Source organism: Cornus florida, unplaced genomic scaffold (genome assembly GCF_030987335.1).
Source record: "Cornus florida cultivar Cherokee Brave unplaced genomic scaffold, ASM3098733v1 CherokeeBrave_3.0.0_Hap2_Chr10, whole genome shotgun sequence".
Lineage (NCBI taxonomy): Eukaryota > Viridiplantae > Streptophyta > Magnoliopsida > Cornales > Cornaceae > Cornus > Cornus florida.
The window spans coordinates 70,665,491-70,690,650 of NW_026775580.1; the positions used below are offsets into that span (position 1 = coordinate 70,665,491).

The 25,160-nt window shown below is 36.4% G+C and overlaps 1 protein-coding gene and 1 pseudogene across 1 annotated transcript; both read left to right on the forward strand.

The window, feature by feature from the left end:
* Positions 1-1,522: 1,522 nt before the first annotated feature.
* LOC132279635 (auxilin-like protein 1) lies at positions 1,523-9,064 on the forward strand. The gene is made up of 7 exons (XM_059781660.1): positions 1,523-2,077; positions 3,904-7,429; positions 7,529-7,624; positions 7,714-7,779; positions 7,873-7,962; positions 8,450-8,626; positions 8,746-9,064. Exons 1-7 carry the CDS (start codon positions 1,689-1,691, stop codon positions 8,779-8,781), a joined length of 4,380 nt encoding a protein of 1,459 aa, XP_059637643.1. The 5' UTR covers positions 1,523-1,688; the 3' UTR covers positions 8,782-9,064.
* A 14,743-nt stretch (positions 9,065-23,807) lies between these two features.
* LOC132280479 (small nucleolar RNA R71) lies at positions 23,808-23,906 on the forward strand (annotated as a pseudogene).
* Positions 23,907-25,160: the final 1,254 nt, after the last annotated feature.

The following is a 25,160-nucleotide window of genomic DNA, read 5'->3' on the forward strand; positions in this document are numbered from 1 at the left end:
GCACAATTATTTGACATTTGACATTCATCAAATTAACAGGTGTGAATTCGTGTAAGATCCTCTTTGTCATATTGTCAATATATGATAGTCAATTCAAGTAAGCATTAGGAAAATTTACAAATATTAAAGGTTTTGTGACGCAATTGTATCTCCTTTATTTTTTAAAGTGAATGGTGAGGGTTTGAGTCTCTAAAGGAATGTGTGAGTTTCTTTCCAATGATACGAATATCAAAGGCTTTGTAGCGCAGTTATATCTCTTTTATTTTTTAAAGTAAATGACGAGGTTTTGAGTCTTTAAAGGAGTGTGCGAGGACCGTGAGGTTCTTTCCAATGACAAAATGATCACGAATTATTTGCTCTTACAGAATTTGTGTTCTAATAATTGGACAATTCGAATCTCTCAAACATGTGATATAATCAGGCGTGTAAATTATGTGACTGTTCATCACCGTCCATTACAATATAGCGTCATCTCGACCGTTCAATGCAGTACCAACGTACTAAAATATATATGAATAGTGTTCCATGGCCGCTCTCACACTTTAGTTTGTGTCTTTATCGTCTGATTAAGCGTCTTTGTTGTAGGCTTGTAACATCAATATATAACGGTCGGTTCAGCCCAGCTATCAAACGTTCAAAGTTTGACCGGCGAGATTTCGTACCCATGGTGCCGGTGGACTCGGTGTCACCTAACGTGACTGGGGTAATTTACCCCACATAAGTACAGAATATATTTTGAATAATGATTAAACGTTTGAATGTGGAATAATAATAATAATAATACAGTCATGAGAATCTCCAACTTTATACAACTCTATCCAGCTGCTATAGGTTAATAGACAGACATACTCCTTTTTTTTTTTTTTCTTCCCGTTGACGACGACCGTGACACACGCGCACACATGTGTGTCTATGTCTGGAAAATTAGCTTTTTGCCCTGTCACATTAAAAACAAATATTTATATTTAAGTATTTTTTTTTTTTTTTTTTTTTTTTTTTTTTCATGTAGTATTTTGTTTATTTTGTCACAATTTTTAAAGTCATATGCTAATTTTTATGCAAAAATTAAGAGTTAATTTCTTCAAATGAAAAATAGGGTTTCTCAAATTAAAAAATAACATAAAAATTCAATGTATGTTTCAATTTAAACAAAACTAATAACTAATAAATTAATAATAACTTAATATCAAGCACTTAGTATATCTCATCTTATTTCAAATGAGTTTGTGGATGGGTTAATTATTTTAAAATAATTAAATTGATTTTATTATTCAGAATATTATTTTAAATTAGTGGTCGGTGTTGCAGTAAGGGCTTGGAAAGAGGCCAAACGGGACAAACAATAGACTTCATGAAACATTCCCATCTGTACATGTGAAATACCAATATCACCCTCCTTTAACGCTCATTAACGTTGTATTCCCCACATCACCGGCTTATCCGGTCACCTGTTTCCTGCACAAAAAAATCGCCGATTTTTTCAGCCCGTACATTGGACAGTTATACCGCATTTTCTTTCAATTTCTCACCTGCACTGTTCCTTCGTTTCGTATTGTCTATCATTTTCTCACTCTTTCTCTTCTTCGTTGTCCGAGCCTCCAAAAATTCTCAGCTAGCAAACATCATAGCAAGGAGAAGAAGACGCGTAAACCCTAGGTAGACCCCAAAGCTCGAGCAACCTCTCGTCAATGGAGTCTATCTCGCGCCCTCTCTACAGAAATCAAGCCTCCTCTGCGACTCTCTCCAAGAAACTGTTGAATGCGAATGGCTATTTCTCCTCCAAGAACGCATACGACGACGTTTTTGCTGGTCCGCCGAAGTTCGGAGCTCAGGCTTCGTCTCCTTCGGTTGAAGATTATGTTGAGATTTTTGGTGGCTCTAAAGCTTCGCGTGCTTCTTCTATTCCGATTGTCGATCTTTCGGCTCTGGAAGAAACGAATGTTTCGGTTCATGCTCGGAGGTCGAAACTCGATTATTCTAAAATTTTCGGAGGTTTTCGCGATGAAGAAATTGCTTCATCTTATGAGGAAGTGTTTGCGAAACCAAAAAAAGGAGAAAATTTCTCTAAGAAGGCACGGTGAGTTCTCTGTTTGTCCTACATATCTATATATTTTTGGTATATTGTGGCTTTTTTTTTTGTACTGCATTTGTTAAATGCTTATTCAAATTGGAATTGAAATGTTTATTCATATTTCACATTGAAGCATGTTGTTTTAGCATGACCATCTGTTAGCATCCTTATTGTTGTAGTTGTGCAAGGTAGGTTTGACATTTCTTTCATCTCGAACAGTTTAATTACTTGTAGTAAAAGAGGAAAAAGTAAAAAAGTTGAACTTTAAACTTCATATTTCTTTCTTTTTTGTTTCTGCCTTTTGGGTTATATGAGATTTGAGTATGTAGCCATAATAGAGCTAATTGGACCAGATCTTTAGCGCACAGGTTGTGAGATTGAAGCTAAAAGGCTTGAAAAGGCCAAGAACTTACTAGTTGCTCTTTCTGTGGGATGCAATTCGAGAACATGACATGTTACTAATTACGTGTAATTTGACCCCTTATTTGGGTGCCACAAAAGTTCATGAAAGGAAAGAAGTAGAGAATAGAAAGGAGTTGGTTTTGCCGGTGGAGTGTCAGATAGGGCAGTGGCCATGAGAGGTGGGGGCGTTGGTGAAGGTTGTGTTAGCTCATTGCTTAGTGCAATGATGAAAACTTGGATTTACAAGTGTGAAGGCACTTCTATTAGTCTAAGCAATCACTTTTTATGTAAAGTGATGTCAAAGGAGTTACGAGACCAACACTGGGTAACGGTGGTAGCAATAATATGTCATCTGCCAATTTGCAGATATTTGATTAAAGGTTTTGAATGTGGTCATAGGATCTTGCCTTGAACCCTCTCATGAATTACTGGGAAACTAGTCTTAGATATAATAGGATTTAGTGATAGGGAGGGAGTGAGGATTGAAGAAAGGATCTGCCTCTCCAACTAGTTAGCATTAGTCAAATTTGGTTATTGATCAAGTATTTCTTTAAATTCCACCTCTCTCTCTCTCTCGCCCTATCTTCCTTTGCGTAGGTTGTTCAGTTCATAGCTCTATCTAGTATGGGACTTGTAATTTGCGACTGTATTATTGCCATTTTAATCATTTAGAAGGTTGTTATGATAGGAGGTTGGAGTAGAAGTTGCTTTGCAAGTGCATTTTTAATTTCTAAAATCAACAGCATTGTTCTCTTCTCTTCTGGGCTATTGTTAGATTTGAGCTCCTTGTGGGAGTAGATACAAGGTATAAGGAGTTTGGATGATAAATTACATTGCAAGGCCAGAGTGGTTGATCCAATTGTCAAAAATAGAACATGTCCCCAATTGCACTTGTTGGATGTGACATTGGTGGACTTTGGCAGAACACTAATTTGATTGCTTAGCATGGTTTCCTTGAGAAACTTGTGTCTTGAAGCAGCCACCTTGTGCAAAGCAATGCCAGACGTTAACTATGTCTCTAGCTTTTCTTTGCCAGCACATTGCGTAGGCGAGACCAACACTGGGCTCAGTTGGACATGCACAAACATGTCCAACAATTTAAATTTATTATATTAATACTGAAAATCGAGCAAAATAGTTATTTTAAACATTGTGTTACATAAAAATATTAATGCTTTTAAATCTATAATAAAATACTAAGTAGTATGAATATTTAGCTGTGTCCTCGTGTCCTTTTGTTTGGAGATTTAACGAATTCGATGCTAAGACAGATATCCACACTCTGAACACATATATGAGATCGTGTCACCTAAGAACTGGGTGGTTCCTTTTCCTTCCTTTCTTCTTTTCATCTTTGAATTCTGCCTCGTGCCCTGATTAATTCTTATCTGTAAAGGTTTTAATTGTCTTCCATTTTTATTTATGTGCAGGACTCCGGCCGAAACTGTATCTCCTTGCAAAGGGTCAGATCATTTAAATTATTCTGAAGAGAGTCAATTGTTTTCACATCAAGCATCTCATGAATCATTTGATGGTGGGAAGCAGTTTAACATGTCTTTTCATAAATCCAATCAAAAAAGAAACAATGAAACGAATGGGACAACCCACATAGCTCAACTTCATGCAGTTCCTGGATTCACTTACTTTGTTGATGAAAAAACTCCTCTGCAGAAGACAGAATGCGATAAATCGGTGCCCTCGTTAAAAGGTGATGTTAATTTTGATATGGATTTCAGGAAGGGGTTAAGGGAAGGAAAACATCATGGGAAGGCCGTGCCAAATCTCACTACGCCGCACAATTCTGACAGTGGGGTTAAATTTGATAGCAACTGTAGTCCTGATAAATTCCATTCAAATGATAAGTCATTTTATGGCTATGAAATCAACCTTAAAACACAACCTTCTAATTTTCCACCACCTTCAAGTCTGCCTACCAAAGTAGGTGGTGGTAAAGGTGATTTCAAGAGATCAACAACTTCGAACTCAAAGGTTTTTAAAAGTGATGCTTCTAAAGGTGGTCCTGGTGACTCTTCACCGCCATTTTCCGATGAGGAAATAGATGTAAATTCAGCAGCTGCTGCCCCTGCAGCAGCTTTGAGAAAAGCAATAGAGAAGGCTCAAGCAAGTATAAGAATTGCGAAAGAATCAATGGAACGGAAGAAGGAAGGTTTCCGAAGTTTTCCGAAGCCAAGTTCTAAGAATGGTTTGGATGCTAAGGACAGAAGGGACAAAAAAGTTGCTGGTGAAACAAACAGAACAAAAAAGAAGAATGCTAATGGAATACGTGAAAGAGTGGATGCTGCATCACAAGTTTTTGCTGGAATTGAAAGGCAAACTGCAATGAGAAGCGGCAAAGTAGCTCCAGAATCCAAAGACAGTGAGAACCTTTTTATTGCTAGAAACATTGTTGTAGAAGCAGATGGGAACAAAGCAGAATTAACCAAAGAATGTGAAGCAACCAGACCATTTCCTGAAGTGGTAAGCACAAGTCAGCACAGAACAGCAACAATAGTGTTCAAGCAAGCAGACAGCAAAAACATTATGCAATCTGTAGATGCCCATGAAGGTGCAAGCAAGGAGATGAAAACAGCTGAAGGAATTTTTCAACAGCAAGAAGGAAATGGTGTGAGAGTAGTTGAAGAAGCTCATAAACTGGATAATATGGAAAGGACACTGAATGCATTTAGAATTGCGGAAGACTTGGAAGAGCATGTGATTAAAATGGAATCAGCTCAAGAGGTTCATGGGCAGGACGAAAATGAGGAAACAAGAGCTGCGCATGATGATGAAACTAAGGACACACAACAAAATTCCTGTGAGCAGGGAAAATGTGAGAAGATACTGAAAGAAACTCATGAGCCAATAGAAATTGAATTTTTCGAGTGCCAAGAGTGGAATGAAAGTGAAAATGAGAAGAGACCAAATGATGCCCAGGAGTGGATGCAAAATGAGAAGAAACAACAAGAGGTTCTCAAACAAGAAGAAAATGAGAAGATTATAAAAGATGCTAATGAGAAGGAAGAAAATGAAACCAGACTACCAAAGATTCGTGAACAAGAAAATGAGAAGAGACTTAAAGAGGCTTGGGAATGCGTGGATTATGAAAATAAATTGAGAGAGTCCTGTGAGGGGGAAAGCAATGAGAAGAGACACAATGATGCACACAAGGGAGAAGACAATGAGAAGTGGTTGGACACGATTAATGATCTGGAAATAATCAAGAAGAGATTGAGTGACAATTATGATGGCGGAGAAAGTGAGAAGAGACTAAAAGAGGACTCTAAGTGGGAGGGAAATGAGAAGCAGCTTACAGAGGCTCATGAATATGATAAGAAGCTTGTAGAGGCTCATGAATATGAAGAAACTGAGAGTATACAGAGAGAGACTGACCAATGCCGAGATAATGGGAAGACAAAAATGAATCAAGAAGCTGTTGAGGAAGAGAAGAGTCTTGATGCAGCTAGTGATGAATGTAAGAGGGATGCAAGTGAAAGCATGAGTGGGACTCAAGAACCCCATATAAATAATGAAAATGATAACAACATGGACATAAATCCAGAGGTTACTGCATATGAAAAGTGTGAGAGGAAACTGCATTTTTACGAATCTTTCTGTGAACTTAAAGAGAATGAGAAGGAACAAGGAACGGTTGAGGTGGAATATGAGCTGGACGAGAAAGTTATATGTAAAGCAGCTGGCTTGGCTAAAAGTGCTGCTGAACACATTGAGATTGAAAACAGAATGAATCATACCACTAAAGCCTTCCTTTTTGATGACAATCAGACAGATACTGATTTAATCAAAACAAACTTTGGACAAGAACAAATTGACCAGAATGAGAAGGAATCTGAAGTAGCCTCCGATTCAGGAAATCGTATTGAGAGATTGGAGCATGAATCAGGAGAAAATGATGAAAAAGTCGAGGCTGAGATTGCCTTTGATCATGGAAAAGACGGTGATTTTGAAACAGCTCATGAGGAAAGTCTAGTGGTTGATCTTGGAAACAAATTGGACGCACCCCAACCACAATCAGGAGAAGATGAGGAGGCTGAAATTGCCTTTGATCAGGGAAAAGACGATGATTTTGAAACAGCTCATGAGGAAAGTCTAGTGGTTGATCTGGGAAACAAATTGGACGCACCCCAACCACAATCAGGAGAAGATGAGGAGGCTGAAATTGCCTTTGATCAGGGAAAAGACAATAATTTTGAAACAGCTCATGAGGAAAGTCAAGAGGTTGAAGTCGGGGAGGCTGAAATTACCCTTGTTAAGGAGAGAGACAATAATAATTTTGAAACAGCTCATGAGGAGAAAGAAGAGGTCGAAACAGGAAACAAATTGGAAGCATCTCAACCATCTAAGCTTTACAATCTCGAAGGGAAAGAAAAAATTGTGAAAATAGATGAGGAGATCAAGTTAAACCAAAATACCCGAAAGAATGAGGCGAATCTCAGTGGATCCTTTGCAACGGAAGATGAGGAAACCAAAGAAACTGTGCAAATAGAAGTGAAGGTGGAAAAAGAGCACCTTCTAAAAACTGATGAAGCAAACAAGAGGGAAAAAGAAAGAGAAAAAGATAGAATAGCTGTTGAAAGAGCAATCCGTGAAGTTCGTGAGAGGGCATTTGCTGAGGCTCGAGAAAGAGCTGAAAGAGCTGCCGTGGAGAGAGCAACTGCTGAAGCTCGCCAAAGAGTAATGGCTGAAACCCGAGAAAAGTTTGAGAAGGCTTCTGCAGGGAATAAATCATCATCTGAGAAAGCTTCTGTTGAAGCTAAACTTAGAGCAGAGCGTGCTGCAGTAGAGAGAGCAACTGCAGAGGCTCGAGAGCGTGCCCTGGAAAAATTATTATCCCAGAAGGCTACCTCTGTGGCAAGAGAACAGGCTGAAAGAATTATTGACGAGAGGTTTTCTGGTGCTTCCAGAGATAATGGAATGACGGAGAGATCTTCTTCCTTTGTGAGTATTTCTACCATTCATCATGTTCACTCTCCCCTGTCATCCATGAAGCATATTCTTCAGTTGCATGCAAAATGATTGACAGAAAATTTCTTACAGGATACGCAGAGATCTAGCCATAACGAAACTAATGGTGAATCATCTGAGAGGCACAGGGCAAGTTTAGAGAGGCACCAAAGGACAATGGAACGTGCGGTATGCATCTTGCTTTTGTTTATGTTAGGAAACAATATTGTTGTCCTTTGACAAGATTGTTTAAATGTTCCTGTCTGGCTCTCTTTCAGGCAAAAGCTCTTGCAGAAAAAAATAAGCGTGATCTTCGTGCTCAGAAGGAGCAAGCTGAGAGAAATGTAATTATCCGTTCAAATTAGTTGCTAAGATTATGCAATTAGTGATGATGCATGTATGTTTGACTTATGGTTCTGTATCTATTTTAATTACAGAGATTAGCAGAAGTCCTGGATGCTGACGTCAAGAGATGGTCAAATGGGAAGGAAGGCAACTTGCGTGCTTTGCTTTCAACACTACAATATGTATGTGCAAGCTTCCTACTTTAGCTTAATTTTTATTTGGCCTAGTCAAAGTATTTATTGCTCTGAATTGTGCTGAAATACTAATGGAAACTCACCTTTTAGAAAGTTTTCATATATTTTAACGAATTGTGAACCAAGAAGGATCATCCTTGCCACTGAGGGGGAATTTCCCAGTCAAGAGGGGTTCTGCTACTTAAATAACAATTAACAAATAAGTTCCCTTAGTGGTTGGTAATATGATTACATCTTTTGGAAGTACACAAATTTTTGAGTATCAAATTACTTCATTTTTATAGAATTGAAAATGAGATACGCTAAGCGATATTTTATTTATGTGTAGAGTTTTTGCCACCATATCAAGGGGTCATTGTACTCACTTATTTCATCTTGAACAGAACTTAATATGAATAAGGAAAAAGTTGTCTTCAATTGAGATCAACTCGAGAAGCGGCAGTAGCAGTGTTAACCGAATTGTCTTGTTTTGCAGATTCTTGGTCCCGATAGTGGTTGGCAACCTATTTCCCTAACAGAGATTGTAACAACTAATGCCGTAAAGAAAGCTTACAGGAAAGCCACTCTTTATGTTCATCCTGATAAGTTGCAGCAACGTGGTGCAAACATTCAGCAAAAGTATATATGTGAGAAAGTTTTCGATCTTCTCAAGGTTGGTGCTTGATCTCCTTTTCGAGCAATTTTACGTAGGTGACCACTTTTATGGAGGTCTGATGATATTAGTCTCGCCTCTCATTAATTCTCACCCACTTTCTGGTTCTGTCATTACAGGCAGCTTGGAACAGATTCAATTCAGAAGAGAGGTAGATGATGTTTTGAAGTGGCACTGGCTGCAGAAAGGGTGCACTCTGTCTCTCTGTCTCTCTCTCTCTCTATATATATATGTATGTATGTATGCATTATTTAGATGTTTTTGGAGAAAGAAAGGAAGGGCTATGTAATTGATCTTTAAGATATGTTCATTGAACAAACTGTAAACATTCTTCTAGTTATTTGTGCTCTTTCAGAGAGCGAGCTGCAAGTCTATGAAACAACCGTCATCAGTGGTCAATCAAGAAAAAAAGAGTAATAAGAAAAAGAATTCAAGTCATCTTTACTCCCTAAAGGAACAAGTTGAATGGCTAGCTAGCGTTTAAAATATTAGCAGTATGATGAGTAGCTTTTGAGAAGAGCATGCAATTAGAAGCCAAGCACGTGAATCATTAATTCATTATCGCATTATGTTTAAAAAAAATAAAATATGTTTCGCGTTATGACGCAACTTTCTAATTAATGGCATTGGATCTAATCGAATTGAAATTATGTAGCAATTATGTTATTCGAATTGTGATTTATTTATTTATTTCTCTTCTACAAGTAAGATTTGTATAGAATGAAATAATTGTATAGCCCAGTGTGTCATAAAGGGAGATTTGTCCCACATCGAATTTAGATGGAAAAGTGATGGGTATACATGGACTGGGTGTTAGTTTTTGGGTCATATTGTGAAGCACTTACCTGTTACAGTTGATATCAGAGTCAGATCTAATCATTAATTCGGTATTATGCCAAACGTCCCGCTCGGAATGATGACATTGTGAGTTGTGCCACATCGGATCTGGAAGCTGAGAGTCAGACTATGATGGGCAAAGCTTTGGTTTTTGGTATGGGTGGGTTGTGTCGGATTTGAGCTTTGGTTTTTGGTATGGGTGGGTTGTGTCGGATTTGAGCTGGGTCAAATATGGATAGTAGGTCAAATATGGATAGGAACCTATAGTTAAACCATTTAATGACCCACCGACCCATTTCCTTTGTTTTTTCTTTTTCTGAAATAAAAAAAAAATACTCTTAGTTTTTTTCCTAGTCTAATTCCATCTTTATTGGAGTTAAAAAATTGAATAAAAAAACTAATATAATTACTAACATTAAGGTGGGATGAATGTAAATAGGTCGATAAAACTCATCTTATCCATATATATAGTATTTTGCAATATCTATTCAAAACTTTTTAATTTTTATACCGTATCTTGAAATTTCAACCTTCAATTTCCGTGAAGGCAAGTCAGTATGGGTCAACCCGTTTAACAGAATGAACCATTTTACACAATCGACCCGATTTTTGGACTATTTTATTTATTTATTAAATAAAAGTACTTTGCGCTATATGAAATTCAAAGCGATATAACTAGAGGAAAAAAAAAAAAAAATGAAAGCGATATATTCAAGTTGGCATGAGACATACTCGTTATAAAAAGCTAACTCGATTACAAAACCCGACCATTATTATAACCCAACCCATTTACTATATGACTCGTATTCTGAAATTGAACGGGTCACCTTTCTCTCTCTCGCATTAGTCTGGTTGCATTTGATGAGAAGCCTATCCACATACATAGATAGGCTTTTACACGGAATGTACTTGGTCAGAGAAAAAATAGAGTGAAGTTCAGAAAGCACTCCTATTTCTTATAGTGCTTATTATAATACCTCTAATTTTTAGAAGTTAATTTAATTTAATTTAATTAGTTAATTTATTTAAATTATTTGGGTAATTGATTAAGTGCGATTTTATTTAAATGAGTTAGTTAGTTATTTATCTTGATTGTGTGTTAATTTGTCAATTTGGTTGTGATGTGATTTGTTTGATATATTTTATTATCTAGTTGTGTTTGTTGTTTCTGTATTTGTGTTTGCAATTGTTTTTGTACTTTTGTTTGCAAGTTGATTGTTTTATTATTTATTTTAAGTAAATGGATTTGGGTTTAACTTATTTGGAAGGCCTTGTTGGGTTGTATTGGAATTAAAGCCCATGTAGCATATTAAAGTCTATGTAGTATATTATATAAGCATATGTAGTATATTATATGTATTTTTATTTTATTTCATGATTATAATTATATATATTTATTTAAAATCATTATTATTAGGGTTAGTATCAAACGTATAATCAAGAGAGAGAGAGAGAATTGAGATGCAAAGAGGGAGAAGACAAAACAACTAATCTAAGGTTGTCGGAGTTGGAGAAGAAGATAAGAGAAGTTTACGGTTTGATTTTTGATCTGAAAATTCTAAGGTGAGTTATTTTCTACTCTTTCTCTAAGAACCCATAAGCTTAGCACCTTATGCTTGACTTTAGGGTTTAATTCAGAAGAAATTGAACATGATTAAATGCTTTAATTTGATATATATTGAACTGTATATGCATGTATATATATATATATATATATATATATATATATATATATATATAAAAATGTATGTGTTTGTTTCTGTAAAATTGTTAACTTAGTTTTGAAAACCCTAATTTGATTAATTGTTGTTGTTTGATGAATTTGAACCTTATTTATGTTTTCATTAACTGTAATTGAATGATTTAAACAATTCTGTACAATTATTAAGAAAAAAAATTTCAGACGATGCAAGGCAGAATTCTGTCAAACAACAGTTCAAAAAGTCCTTTTCCAACCAGATTATAGTGTTTCTTTGGCTGTAAACGATCAATTAAGAAAAACACACTAGCTTTAATTTATGATCCATGTTAGTTTTTGGTCGAAAATCATCGTTTAGGATTCCAAAATCGCGTTTTTTAATTTGTTAGGAGACATTGCAATATTTTTGTGCTTTTTGTTTGAGACTGAAACGAAATCCGATTGTCCTCATATTTTAAATTTGGTAATTTTTGTTAATTATGTTTCTTATTATATATTTTTTAGAATTTTTAGAGAAAATTTATTTTTAGGCTTATTTTTGGAATTGCGTTCGTTACGCTAAAACTCGATAAATTTTAAATGGTGAATTAAATATGGGGTGTATGTTTGATAAATAATATTGATTATATTGAAAACATATTCGGTATTGTATTAAAAGATAATAATCATAGTTGGAGTATATAGTATAATGTGATAAACACTATTAAGCATAATTATTCATTCTCGTTGATAAATGATACTTATCATATCATTGTTATTATTGGTTATTTTGATAAATGATATTGATAATTTTCTTAAATGATGTTGATCATAATATGATTTATTGTGATTTATGACATTAATTATATTATAAATGATATTTATCATTATTAGATTTAATGGGATATATGATATTAATCATAATGAGATTGTAGTTGTGTTTATGATACTAATCATATTGAAGTATTATGTGATATTGTAATAGATGATATTAATCATGTTTTTCTATTCTTAAATGATGATTATCATATTAATGATTTGTAGTATGCATATATAGAGTTTATTTAACTTATAAGTTGTAAATGGTAATAATCTTTCATATATGAGTTGTGTGCATTATGGAAAATATGTGAGTTGGCTAATAAGTATAGATTAACTTTTATTATCTAGTTTGGTTTTATTGTATGTGGTGCCATTGTCAAGATATGGCTATGATGTTTGAGGTGGATATGTGAGCTGACTAATAAGTTTAGTCTCACATATTGGTATGCGCCGTACCTATGCACCAAAAGTTTGCAAAAGATGTTGGACTAAGATGAGTGTGGCAAAGTTTTACATTTATAATTTGTCACTAATACATTTCACTAAAAATATAGTTAGGGCGAGTAGGGATCGTCCCAAGGGATTGGTGGGTCGTATTAGGTTGTGAAATCGAGATTAGGGTTAGTAGGTCGAGTGATCAAAAGATTGGTTGGTGATTGAATTATACTAAGATGCAATTTAGACTAAAGTAAACAATTAAATATAATAGAGAGAGAATAAGAGAGAGAGGTCTTGGGGTTTAGAGATCACCACTAAGCATAACTTTTCTACACCCTTAATGAATGATTAATGAGGGGGAAAAACATGTATTGCAATAATAGTGTGTGTGTGTGGTTGTTTCAATAAGCATGGATGACTAATTAAGTATATATTGTCTAAGCAACATAGTGGATAGCACAATATATCAAACTAAGTCATTAATCCTTTCTTTAGGCTTACAATCCAAACACATCACAAGGTTAGAGACATATGCTACTTGTTTTCATAAGTATGGAACATCAAACAACAAACATGGATTGTCCTCCCATTTAATATCTAAACTACAACTACACTACAATTAAGCTAATGACATGAAATTAAACTAATTAAACTAAGGGAAAGGCACAATCCATCAAGAAATGAGTATGAACCATCAAATAAACTACAAGAGCATTCTATTAAGCACTATGTCTTGACAATCTCTAGATCTATAGCATCAATACACATAGACATGCATCAATAACAAAAAATTTAGAGACAAACACATGAACATCTATTCTAGCATACATAGACATATGGATAGAATGAAATGATTAATTGGAAGTATTAAATCACACAAATAATTGAATAAACAAGATCTATGTATATAAAAATGTCAAAACATGTGCACAATACAAATACCCTAAAAAATACATAAATCAAGATGTAGAAAGCATACTTAGGGCTAACTCTAACCCCAAGAGGACGTCTAGCCACTCATGGATGGTGTCCTCCAACCCTCAAGGGCTAACTCCATGGTAGAAATTGCTCCTCTTCTTGGTTGATGGAAGAACTCCAAGCTTGTGTCTCTAGCCTCTTTTCTTCTTTTTTTCCTCACTAAGAATATGATATGTCTATTGTGTCAAAAGTCTCTCTCTAGTATGTATATGTATGTATGCTCTCAAGAATGGCTCATATTCCTTATATAGGTAGGTTAAAATGTCACCCCTAATGACCTGGGCTTGTACACCAATATTTCTCCCAATGATTACATATGAGACAACTTTTAATGAGTTGGAAATTGAATTTTCTCACACTTGGGGAAGTTCGATCGATCGAACTTGTGGTGAGATCGATCGAACATGGCTGAGATCTATCAAACTTTGGCTGGATCGATCCTCTATGGCGGCGCCTTTTTGGATAAGGACAGATCGAGATATTTTGGGGAATGAGACAAAAGTGGTAGGTAGGGTGGTACAACAGGATAAGATGGAATCTTTTCGATTGATTTGAGAATTATGGGATCGATCGAACTTTGTGGGATCTTTGGATAAGAACAAAATAGCTTGGATCCATCTTGAAATGTCTAGATCAATGAACTTTCGATCGATCGAAATATACTTGTGATCGATCGAACTTGCTGAATTCCATACTTTGCTCCCTTCTTTGATTCATTTCAAGATTGCTTCAATTATACTCTTATTTAGCTGAGTTAGCTCATTTTGGGGATAAATACCTGAAAATGAAAATAATACAAAATCAATCTAAAGCGGAAAAATAAGATAGATAAAGGTTCCTAGAATACCTAAGTTTAAGGGGTTTAAATGCGCACTTTTCAGCGCTCATCACACCCCCAAACTTAAATATTGCTAGTGTTGACCTTAAGGATTTCATCCAAGGACAATCTAGTTATTTTGATGATAACAAACCATTAATGGTGTTTAAGGACTAATGTTTACATTGAGTGTTATATAGATTATTCATATTCAAAGAATGACCTCAATGAAGTTATAAAGATCATTCCAAGTATTCCATTATTCAAGATCACATCAATGAAAGAAATGGATACAAAAAAGACTTGAAGTTACAAGGAACCAAATGTAAAGTCCATCCAAAGATAGCTTGGATTACAACGAGCAAAGAAAGCAACTCAAAGAAAGGAAGAAAGTGAATCCACCTGAAAGCCTACACGATCATGGACAAAGCGTGAAGAAAGTGGTAGATAGGATGGTGAGTGTTTTGGATTCAATGTTAAAGTATTTATGAATCCATTTGAAGCTCTAGAGGACCATGCATATCATATCATCATTCGTATGCTCCTATATCCATTAGCAATTGACTATGCACTTCATTCATATACAATTGACATATGTAGTCTTTGCTAAAGAGTGAGTTAGTTCAAGCTTGCATAAGGTTTGAAAGAACTCATCACTTGTACTAGAAATGCTAAGACCATGCACATCAATCATAAAATTCATATTGGTCAATAATTAAGGCATGAGAAGCTTTTATTACCATGAGTTGGTAACAGACATTAGGACCCCAGAATGCGCGTCATGAAAAACTGTGTTTTTGGCTAAGTGTGAAAAATGGATTTTTGAAATAATGATTATTTCAAAATAATTTTTCCCAGTAATAACTCTTTATACCTTAACTAGTCTAAACTGATTTTATCAGAATTTTTGACCAAGTCTACATTGGTCTACATAAGGATTCATTTTTACCAAAACTATGGAAATCCAAATTTGTACTAAAACTGAACTTCTACATTTTGATTTAGTTGGATTTCAATTTTTTAGTATTTTTTATTGAATCCAAATGGGGGGTACTTCCTTATTTAAATTGTAAACTTAAAGTAAATGGACATATAAATACTGTAAAGACATTTACTTAAATGTTTTCAATGGAAATAAGCTGTGTGCAGATGTCCTGTACTGAAAGTCCTATGCATAAGCTGTCATCTGTCAAAACTGTTAATGCATACGTCGACTGGTTTGATGCAACTGTCAACCGGTATCTAGGCAGTAGCAAAATTCAAGGAGGAACTCATATACGTCGACTGGTTTGATGCATACGTCGACCGGTTTAATGCATACGTCGACCGGTATCTAGGCAGTACTACAATTTCAGAAACATAACATACGTCGACCGGTTTGGAGCATACATCAACCAGTTCATGCAAAGACGTCGACCGGTTTATGCCATACGTCAACCGGTTCCTGTTGAATTTGCAGATTTCAAAATGCAACGGCTCTATTCTCCTCGAACCTTATGCATTCAACTCCCAAAAGCTATATTGAGCTTGGAAACTCTATAAATAGAGTGGGGAATGTCTTAATAATTAAGAGACCTCATTTGAAAGCCTTCACATTGTATTAAAGAGAACTTTTGTTCTCAAATCTTCTCTTCATCTATCTCATTCACTCATATACAAATCTTGAGAGATTTAACTAAGGATTCAAAGGGCTTTTGCTCTAATTCGAATCTTCATAGAGCTTTTGCTCTATTCTACACTTGAGAGGTCTTATTGAGTTCATTAGAGCTTTTGTTGTTCATTTATACCATCTTTTTCATTCATATCATTTATAGAGTTTGAGCTTCACTTATATTCATATATACTCTAGTTGAGAGCTAAAGTTTGTACATCAACATTTGAGAGATATTTTTTGTGAGCTTGCACTTGTATATCTATCTTGAGAGAGATTCAATCTTGTATTTCAATTACAATATTTTCTACAAACTTGTAAGGGTTGGTGTGACCCAAAAGAAGCCTAGGAGAAGGGTGTTCTCCTAGCAAGGAAAAGAAGCAAAGTCTTGCTTCATGTAAATGTTTGCTCTCCATCCGTAAGGAGAATTCATAGTGGATTGGAAGTCTCAAGAGGAGTCTTGAGCCGAGGAGTAAGAGTTTTCGAACCTCGCTAAAATCTCCGAGTCAATGTTTGCAATTTCTATTCCCTTATCTCTCTTATAATTGTGCTATTTAAATTTCTTATTTCATATCTTTATAATTGCATAATTGTGTTAAGTACTTTGCTTGAAATTATTTTTCTATACTATAAAAATTATCCATTGTTTGTCATCGACTTTATTCACCCCCCCTCTAGAGTCAATTATTGGGCAACAGCTAGTCCCTAGCAATGAACTAGAAAGTAAAGGAATGAAATGAACAACTATACAATTATGAACTAGAAAGCAATAAATGGATAACGCCACTTTCGTAGGGAATACGATTATATTTAGCATATGCAACAAGTCCTTTAAACCCCTAGGTTACCCCTAGTGAACGAGTGAAGTCTCGTGAGGGTTTCCAGAAATGATACCCATAAACATTAAGCTCAATATCACAAAAAAGGCACCAATATTGCAAATAAGTATTGGGAGAAAATTACCTCAAGTATATAATTTTTCAACCCTTTCTAAGCAATCTCCCAAAATTTCAACATCAAACAAGTAAGAATGGTCCTCCACACATCAAGAAAATGATCATGCAAATCAAAACAACTCTAGAATCCTTTTTTGAGTGGACCGACATCAAATATGTTGCTATCTAAGCCAACTAAAGAAATGATCACATCCTTACCCTCAAACTAGCACACAAATCTAGTACTGATCATCAAAACAAAGAGTGCACCTTTTATTAAAGTTTTATTAAACTAGGTACGCTAATTCTTTTCATTCGATTTTTTTTTTTTTTTTAATCATCCCTAAGGATCAAAGATGGAAGCATAGTGCAATGTGTTGATCTATTAAGTTTTCTACCGATCCATGAGGTCGAACGTTAGGTCAATGACTCCCAAACCAAACGGCTTTAGGGCATTAGGTGTTCAAACACTCCTAAAGACTTACAAGCTCAAATCAACTAGGCTACAAATCAAGACATTTAATCATTTCCTACTTCTTACCTTTTGGGAGAAGTCCTTACTTTTTTATTGCTTTTGCAATTTTTTTTTATATTTTTTTTAGCATTCAATTATTAACCTAGAGTTTGGGCCCTCCACCTTTCAGTGCGAGAAATTCAATGCTTGATGAGGCTAGAATCCCGGCTATTTAGTGAAAAGGGGTTGTTATCCACCTTTATCAAGAATGAAAGCTTTCAATACATTACTAGCCCAATTGGGATATAACCAATTCAATAATCAACAAAGCATGTACCCGACAAATGAATGCTAGTGTGCGCCTATGCTAGTGTAGAATACTAGAGTGAATCTCAAAACAATCACAAAATCAGGATGATGTGGACCACAAGTGCAAGCATGATATCAATCTTTCGAAAAATTTACTCCTAAATGGCGTCCACAAGGCATACAAGGAGTATTGGACTTTCAAGTCAAGCAATTTTAAAATTTTTAAGCAATATAGTTCTCAAAAGATCAAAATCATAGCTAGTTATGGACCAATCATAGAAAATTCTTCAAATACATAAGTCATGCTCAAAATTTTAAATTGAAAGCAAATACTGCAATTAACACCATTACCCCCTAAAACTTAAATGGCATAAAATACTCAATGTGCAAAGAGAACAAAGGGAAAGAGTATACCAGTGCAACTAGCAAAAATGACCGGGACAGAATTATCCAAAGTAGGTGGCATAGCCCCCCCAAACTTGGGATTAACTGTGGTCTTGAAAAGATGGCACTAGGATAAAACTCATCAGATAACAAAAAGGGATAATAATAGTGCACAGTGGACATGCAAGTGTAAATGGGATAGTCAAATAAAGTAATGAGAGAGAAATAAGGATGGTCCTGAAAATTTTGTAGCACTCTCTCACTAAAGTCACTGGGATGCACCTGATGGAGTCAGACAGATAGATATGTTAATAGACAATATGACATCCAAAAACAAAGTATGCATAAAATAAGAATAATATATGGTATATTGCAGTAGAGGGCCGACAGACTGGCCTAAAAAATAACAGTATCAGAAATATAACAGTCAAATCACAGATATAAAATGAGAAGGAGATATAAAAATCATGAAGGGGAGGTAGGACGGGCAGGGCGTGCTCCGCGGATGTCTCTGGATAGATCTCGCAATGCGGTTATGACATCCGTATGGAGTGAAGCAATATCAGCCCGGATGGAAACCATGCCATCCTCCAGAGTCTGAAGATGCTCTCCGAAGCTGGGTATCTAAACTGGAGCCTCAGGTGTTGTTGGATCGGGAGAATGACGATCCTGAGCCTGCTCCTCATCATGAACGGGCGACCCAACTGGAGAGTGATGCTCTGAGTCCTCTGCGGGGTGCTCTAAATCAATGTCCATATGCATGGCAACCGGATAGACTGGTACATCGTCTGCCGCCTACTCTGCTGCTGCTGCAGCTGTTGCCTACTCCATCTCCTCTATCTCAAGCTCCTCAGCTGCCTCGCAGCATCCTCCTGTAGACTTTTGAGCCTTGTAGCTCTTATCCCAGTCCTTCTTCTTGAACGAGCAGGCCCCAGCCTCAGTACACTCCTGGTGCTGGAAGGGATAGCGCTAGTCTCGCAATATCTGTGTAATGAGATGGCCAAATGGGAGAAAGTTAGCCTGTTTGGGCTTGGCCTTACTGATATAATCAACATATAACTTCATCATAATGCTACAGATGAGCGCAGGAATGGATAGCCAATGCCTTGTATAAAAGTCGTACAGAGCTGTTAGATAGTCGCTGCGCCTCTGTACCTTGTGGCTGGCCATGAATACATTTCGGAATAGCACCGAATCGAAGAACCACAAGTCGTCTGGTAGATAAGTGCGCGTGGCAAAAGTCTGGCCAGCTGCATAGTGACCTGTGAGTGCCACTGCCATGTCGACATAAGAAGGCCTCCATAGAGTAGGATATGTAACCTTGAGATCAGGAGGGTAAACATGTGGACATCGGCAAGATCTGGATAGAGTGTCTACAGTGATACTGATAGGTTGGCCTTCAATGGTAGTCCGTAGCTCCCTCAAGTTACTCGGGGCAGGTCGGAGGTTCTGGAAGAACATCTGGACCAACCTTGGGTACACTGGATATGTAATAGGGGCTAATATGACTGAAATGCCCCTTTAGTTTATGTCATCATATGCTGCTCTGGTAAGAACAAACCGGGAGAAGAAGTCTACATCGAAGACCGACTCATGCGCCACCTGAAGGCGTGAGCTGGTGGTGGTGATGGAAATGGTATGTGCTCAGCCTCAGCATCAGCTTGTGAAGAAGATGCCTTAGTCGAAGACTGTAGTCTAGAGTCAGCGGATGGGGACTGAGCTGCATCTGCCTCTGGTTGGTCCTGTATCTGCTTTGGTTCTGGCTCAGGAATGGGGTCCTAGACGTGAGATGGACCTGCCTGGTCGTCTAATCTCTGCCTGACTCTGCGATGATAATATCCACGGGCAACAGTCTTGACCTTAGCCATGGCCTGCAAAATAAAAGGAAACTTAAAAAGGAAGTCAGTGCCGGTATAAAGAATTAAAGCACAGTTTATAGAATCATGTATGTCAAATAAGATAGACAAAACAGATAAGGTACATGAATTTATGCAAATGACAAGGAATAAGTGACATGATGTGAAGCATGCTAGACAGTATAAGTATGTAATGCACCCAATGTGGAAAACACAGGCATTGGGCATGTATGAGATAGCATGAAACACAAGAGATGGTGTGTGAAGCGTATATACAAATCTGTGAAGTTCGATCAATCACAAAAATGTGAGATCGATGCAAGTTCGATCGATCTTGAATAAGTGAGATCGATCTATTACAGATCGATCTGAGAAAAAGTTCGATCGATTGAATTGTGAGGTGAAATTTAAAAAGTCACAGATCTGTGACGTGGATGGCACGGGGGACTCACAAGCAAGCTCGTGGGACCCACAACACAACAAATCAACAAACTTGGTCACTTTCCTTGGCCCGTGACCCCCAAAATCAAAATTAAAATCAAAAATATAAAATCAATATATACATATATATACATATATACACAGAGGTTCAAAGCTTCATATATGGCAATAGTCATCATCATAACATCGTAGATCTAACATGGAAAGTATTGATGCATGAAGATAAAGCTCGAATCAAAAGATGGAGTTCAAATCTTACCTAAACCGAGAGAGAAGTGGATCGAAGGAGAGAGAGATGAAATCTGAGATCCGAGATGAGGGAGAGAGATTCGGGCACGATGGAATCGCCGGAGCACTCGCCGGAAATGGAAGAGTGAGGTTGCAGCGGCGAGGGGAAGCTAGGGTTTTTTGGATCGATCTGAAATAATCCTTGGCCTCTAGTTTTAAAAATATTCTCTCTTCAGTTCGATCGATCGAACTGAAATCTTAGATCGATCGAACTAGTATTGATCTCTCCTCACTAAAAGACAAAATTGTTTTTGAAGCTTTTGAATTTTTAAAAATTAAAAATGAAAAATATATATGTTTTTTTTTTTTTTTTTTTTTTGATTTTTGAAAAATAAAACTAAATAAAATAAAAATAAAAATAAACTAAGTAAAATAAAAGAAAACAAAAAAAATTATTATATATATATTTTTTGGAATTTTTGAAATATAAAATAAAATAAAAGAAAAGAAAATATTTTTGGGATTTTTGAAAAATAATAGACAAAAATAAAATAAATACAAGAAATAAAAGTATTTTTGAAAACTTTGAAAACCCCCTTCTTTTTTTTTTTTTTTTTTTTTTTTAGAATAAAATATTTTTGGAGTTTTTAAATTTAAAATTCAAAACAAAAGTTAAACTTAAAGTCAAAACAGTAAATCAAAGAACAGAGATCGATCTCAGAAAGAGTCAGATCGATCGAACATGCAAAAATCTGCAGACATGTTCGAACGATGGGACAGAGAGGTCTTTAGAAGCAGATTCAAAATTTTTCTAAGTGTTGAGACTGTAGATCGATCCAAGATGAAGTTGGGTTGATCGAAGAACTAATCTAGGAACAAGTTCGAACGATGGGACAGAGTGCTGAAATATGCAGGTTTTCTTCGAACGATTAGACAGAGAGGTGATTGGATGCAGATATGGAGTTCGATTGATTGAACCTCTTTGGAGATCGATCGAACATGAACAAAATGCTCATTTTCAACATGAAAGTGCATGCAATCCTAATCATAGTTCCTAGCAATGCATATGGACCTAAAACAAATATCTAGACTTCGCAAGAAATGAGATTTAAAATAAAAATAAGGGAGGAATAGGGTTGTGACACCCTACGAAATGCTCTAGTCTTTAACGTCTCTAGCAAGATGTTGGGCTCTTTTAGCCCGGATCAAACATCTTGTAGTGCATCCCCTCCTTAATGGGGTGATAAGTACTTTGAACTCCACCCAACAAATGGTTCCCTAAAGAACTTGTTGGATTAGGCTCAAAGGAACTTGTTGGTCCTTTTTCAATGTGATCTTTGGGCTTCCATGCCCTTTCAAAACAAGATTTTGAAACAACTTTCTTGGAATTCAGGGTTGAAGATAACCTTTTTGAAATTTTGGTTTCACACAAAGACTCTATTCCTTCACATTCATGGTCATGATATTTCTCTACAACATTCACTTCTTCATGCTTGTCAAATGAATTCGGGGTTGGATTGAAGATATTCAACTTCACCTTCATGTGGCTAAATGAGATCTTCATTATCCCCATTCTACAATTAATGTTGGCATTCGCGGTTGCCAAGAATGGATGGCCAAGGATAACGGGAATTTGGCTCTTAGGATTTGGGACTGGTTCCGTGTCAATGACAACGAAATCAATGGGGAAGAAAAATTTATCAATCTTAATCAATACGTCCTCAATGAAACCCCTAAGCTTTTTAATTGATCGTTCGGCAAGTTGCAAAACCACCGATGTCGGTTTCAAGTCTCCTAAGCCTAATTTGACATATACCGAGTATGGAAGAAGATTAATACTTGCTCCCAAGTCTAAGAGAGCCCGATTAATGATATGATCACCAATATGCATGAAGTGGTAGGTGAACCGGGGTCTTTAAACTTTGGAAGAGTGTTATGTTGCAAAATAGAACTCACTTGCGGTCAAGACCACTTTCTTAGGTGCTTGGCTTTTGTTCTTCCTCTTTTGGGTGCAAAGATCTTTTAAAAACTTGGCATAAGCCGGAATTTGCTTGATTGCATCCAAAAGCGGAAGGTTAACCTTTACTTGCTTAAACACATCAATTATTTCATTTGTCTTGGCCTTTTGCTTGTCCTTTGAAATAAATCCTTTTAAGGCATCCGGAAATGGAGCTTTTAGTTCAAAAACTTTTTCAAAATTTTTTCTTGAAGTCTCTTCAACACATGAAGTTTTGAAATCATTTTGCAAATTTTTCTTTTCAAGACCACTTTTCAACACATTCTCATTTGAAAGATTATGCATGTGCAATGAAGGAGGAATAGGATGTGAAACGGGATGGGTGTCAACTTGTGGTTGCACCGGTTCACTCTCTTCATTGGACATGCCTACTTGGTTATCCATAATCTTCCCAATTCTCAAGGTAGTCACCGCATTGACATGCTCTATTATAGGACTTTCCGATGAGGAATGAATCTCCACAACACATCGTTGCTTTGGTGGGGCATTCAAAGTCATTTTCCCTTTCTCTCTAGCATTAAAAGTACTAGTTATTTGCCCTACTTGGGTTTCTAGCTTAGCAATGAATTGAGAATGAGAATGAAGTAATTGAGTATTCGCCTCTAGAGTGCCTAGAGCGGTCAAAACTTTCTCTTCAAAAGTGGGACTCCTAGAATTTCCTTGAGAATATGATGGTTAATTAGGAAAATGAGAATTAGAAAATTGATTTCCTTGTGATTGATATGGTCTGTATCCTTAGGAACCTTAGCTTTGCATTGGAGGTGGAATGTATTTTCCTTGAAAACTACCTTGGGAAGGGTTTGAGCCTTCCCCTTGGTTTCTCCAAGAGAAATTTGGGTGATTCCTCCAACTAGAATTATAGTGATTGCCATAAGGATTGTTCCCTTGATTAACAAAAGCTGCATTGAATTGTTCATGATGCTCACTTTGAACATATCCATGGGGACAATTGGAAGTAGAATGTAAAACACTTGAATAAGTCATACATGATTCATTGGATGCATGATGGGAATGGTTAGGGATGGAAGATACTTTATTTGCCGAGTTTTGGTTGATCAAGAATTGATCAAACCTTTGAGATAAGGATTTCATCTCGGCGGCTATTTCATTAGAATGGTCAACTTGATGTAAGCCAACACTCTTCCTTCCACTTGAATTCCTACCATTTTTAGAAGATAAAGTTCGATGAAAAGAATTTTCACTCATGCTCTCATAAAGACGCCACACGTCATCCTCATGCCTATCAATGTAAGAGCCACCCATGGAAGCATCAACCATGCCCTTGTAATTATCGGATAAACTCTCAAAGAAATATTGAACTAATTTCCATTTAGGCATGTCATGATGTGGACACTTCCTAAGCAATTCATTGAATCTTTCCCATGACTCATAGAACGTTTCCCCATCCCCGTGTGAAAACTCTCGAATTGAGGTTCTTATGGCATTGGTCTTAGAATCTGGATAGTACTTTTTCAAGAACTCTTGTTGCATTTCTGCCCAAAAAGTTATTGAAAAAGGCCTAAGATTGTTAAACCAATATTTTACCTTGTCTTTAAGGGTGAATGGAAAAAGTTTAAGCCTTAAGACCTCTTCCGGCATGTCCGTGTATCTCATGGTGGAACATACTTCAAGAAACTCATCTAAATGCTTGTAAGGTTCTTCACTTAGAAGTCCATGATAGTTAGGAAGCATTTGAATGGTTTGTGGTTTGATTTCATAGTGGTGTGCTCTAAATGGTGGCAATTGAATGCATGTGGGTGCATTGTATTCATTAGGCACATAGTGATCTCTTAAAGCAGGGGTAGGGTTAACAATTGGAGGTACAACATGGGCACCTTGATTACTTTGAACTATGGGAGGTTATGGAGCAAACATTGACCTAGGTATTTCCAATGGAACTTGGCCTTGTTGTTGTGGTGGGTGAATGAATGGCCTTGGCATGCCTAATGATACTTGCATGTTATCATGATAAACATTGGGGTGGAGGATACCTTGTTGGTCTATGTGACCAAGGTCCTCCACATAGTCCTTATTATGTACTTCCATTGATGAAATGGATTGACTAGAACTTCCTCTTCCTTTAGGGTTTCGAACAACGGATTCAAGATGAAAATCAAGAGGGACAAGAGTAGGTTTCAATGATCTACGACCATGCATGCACAACAAAACACAACAAGCAACAAGCAACAAGCAACAAGAGGAACAATCACTTCACCTTTGTAACAAATCAATTATCGAACTTCCTCCACATATAATGATCCCATATTCCCATGCTATCAACAATATGCAAAAAATAATAAAATTGCCTCCACGTGGGCTCACGATTTATCTAAGAATTGAAATACAAGCCTCCACGTGGGTTGACGATTTAATTAGAGATTGAGTTAAGAAAGAGCTCACAAAGGGTCCTTTATAAGATACCCCTCGGATCCGAGACACGGGTTGATCAGGCCCAGGCCCAAACCCGAGGGAATATCAAACAATTAATATTTTATAATGAACACGGAATACAAAATAAATTAAGAAATGAAATTAAAGATGGAAGGAACTAAAAATAGAATCCGCAAAATATTATAATTATTAAAATCCATCAAACTCAAACTCCAAAACTCCATCAGTTTACAACTTGGGAATCCATCTCTAGTGGACCCCTATTAAACATCCAAACGGAAGATAGAATAAATGTAAT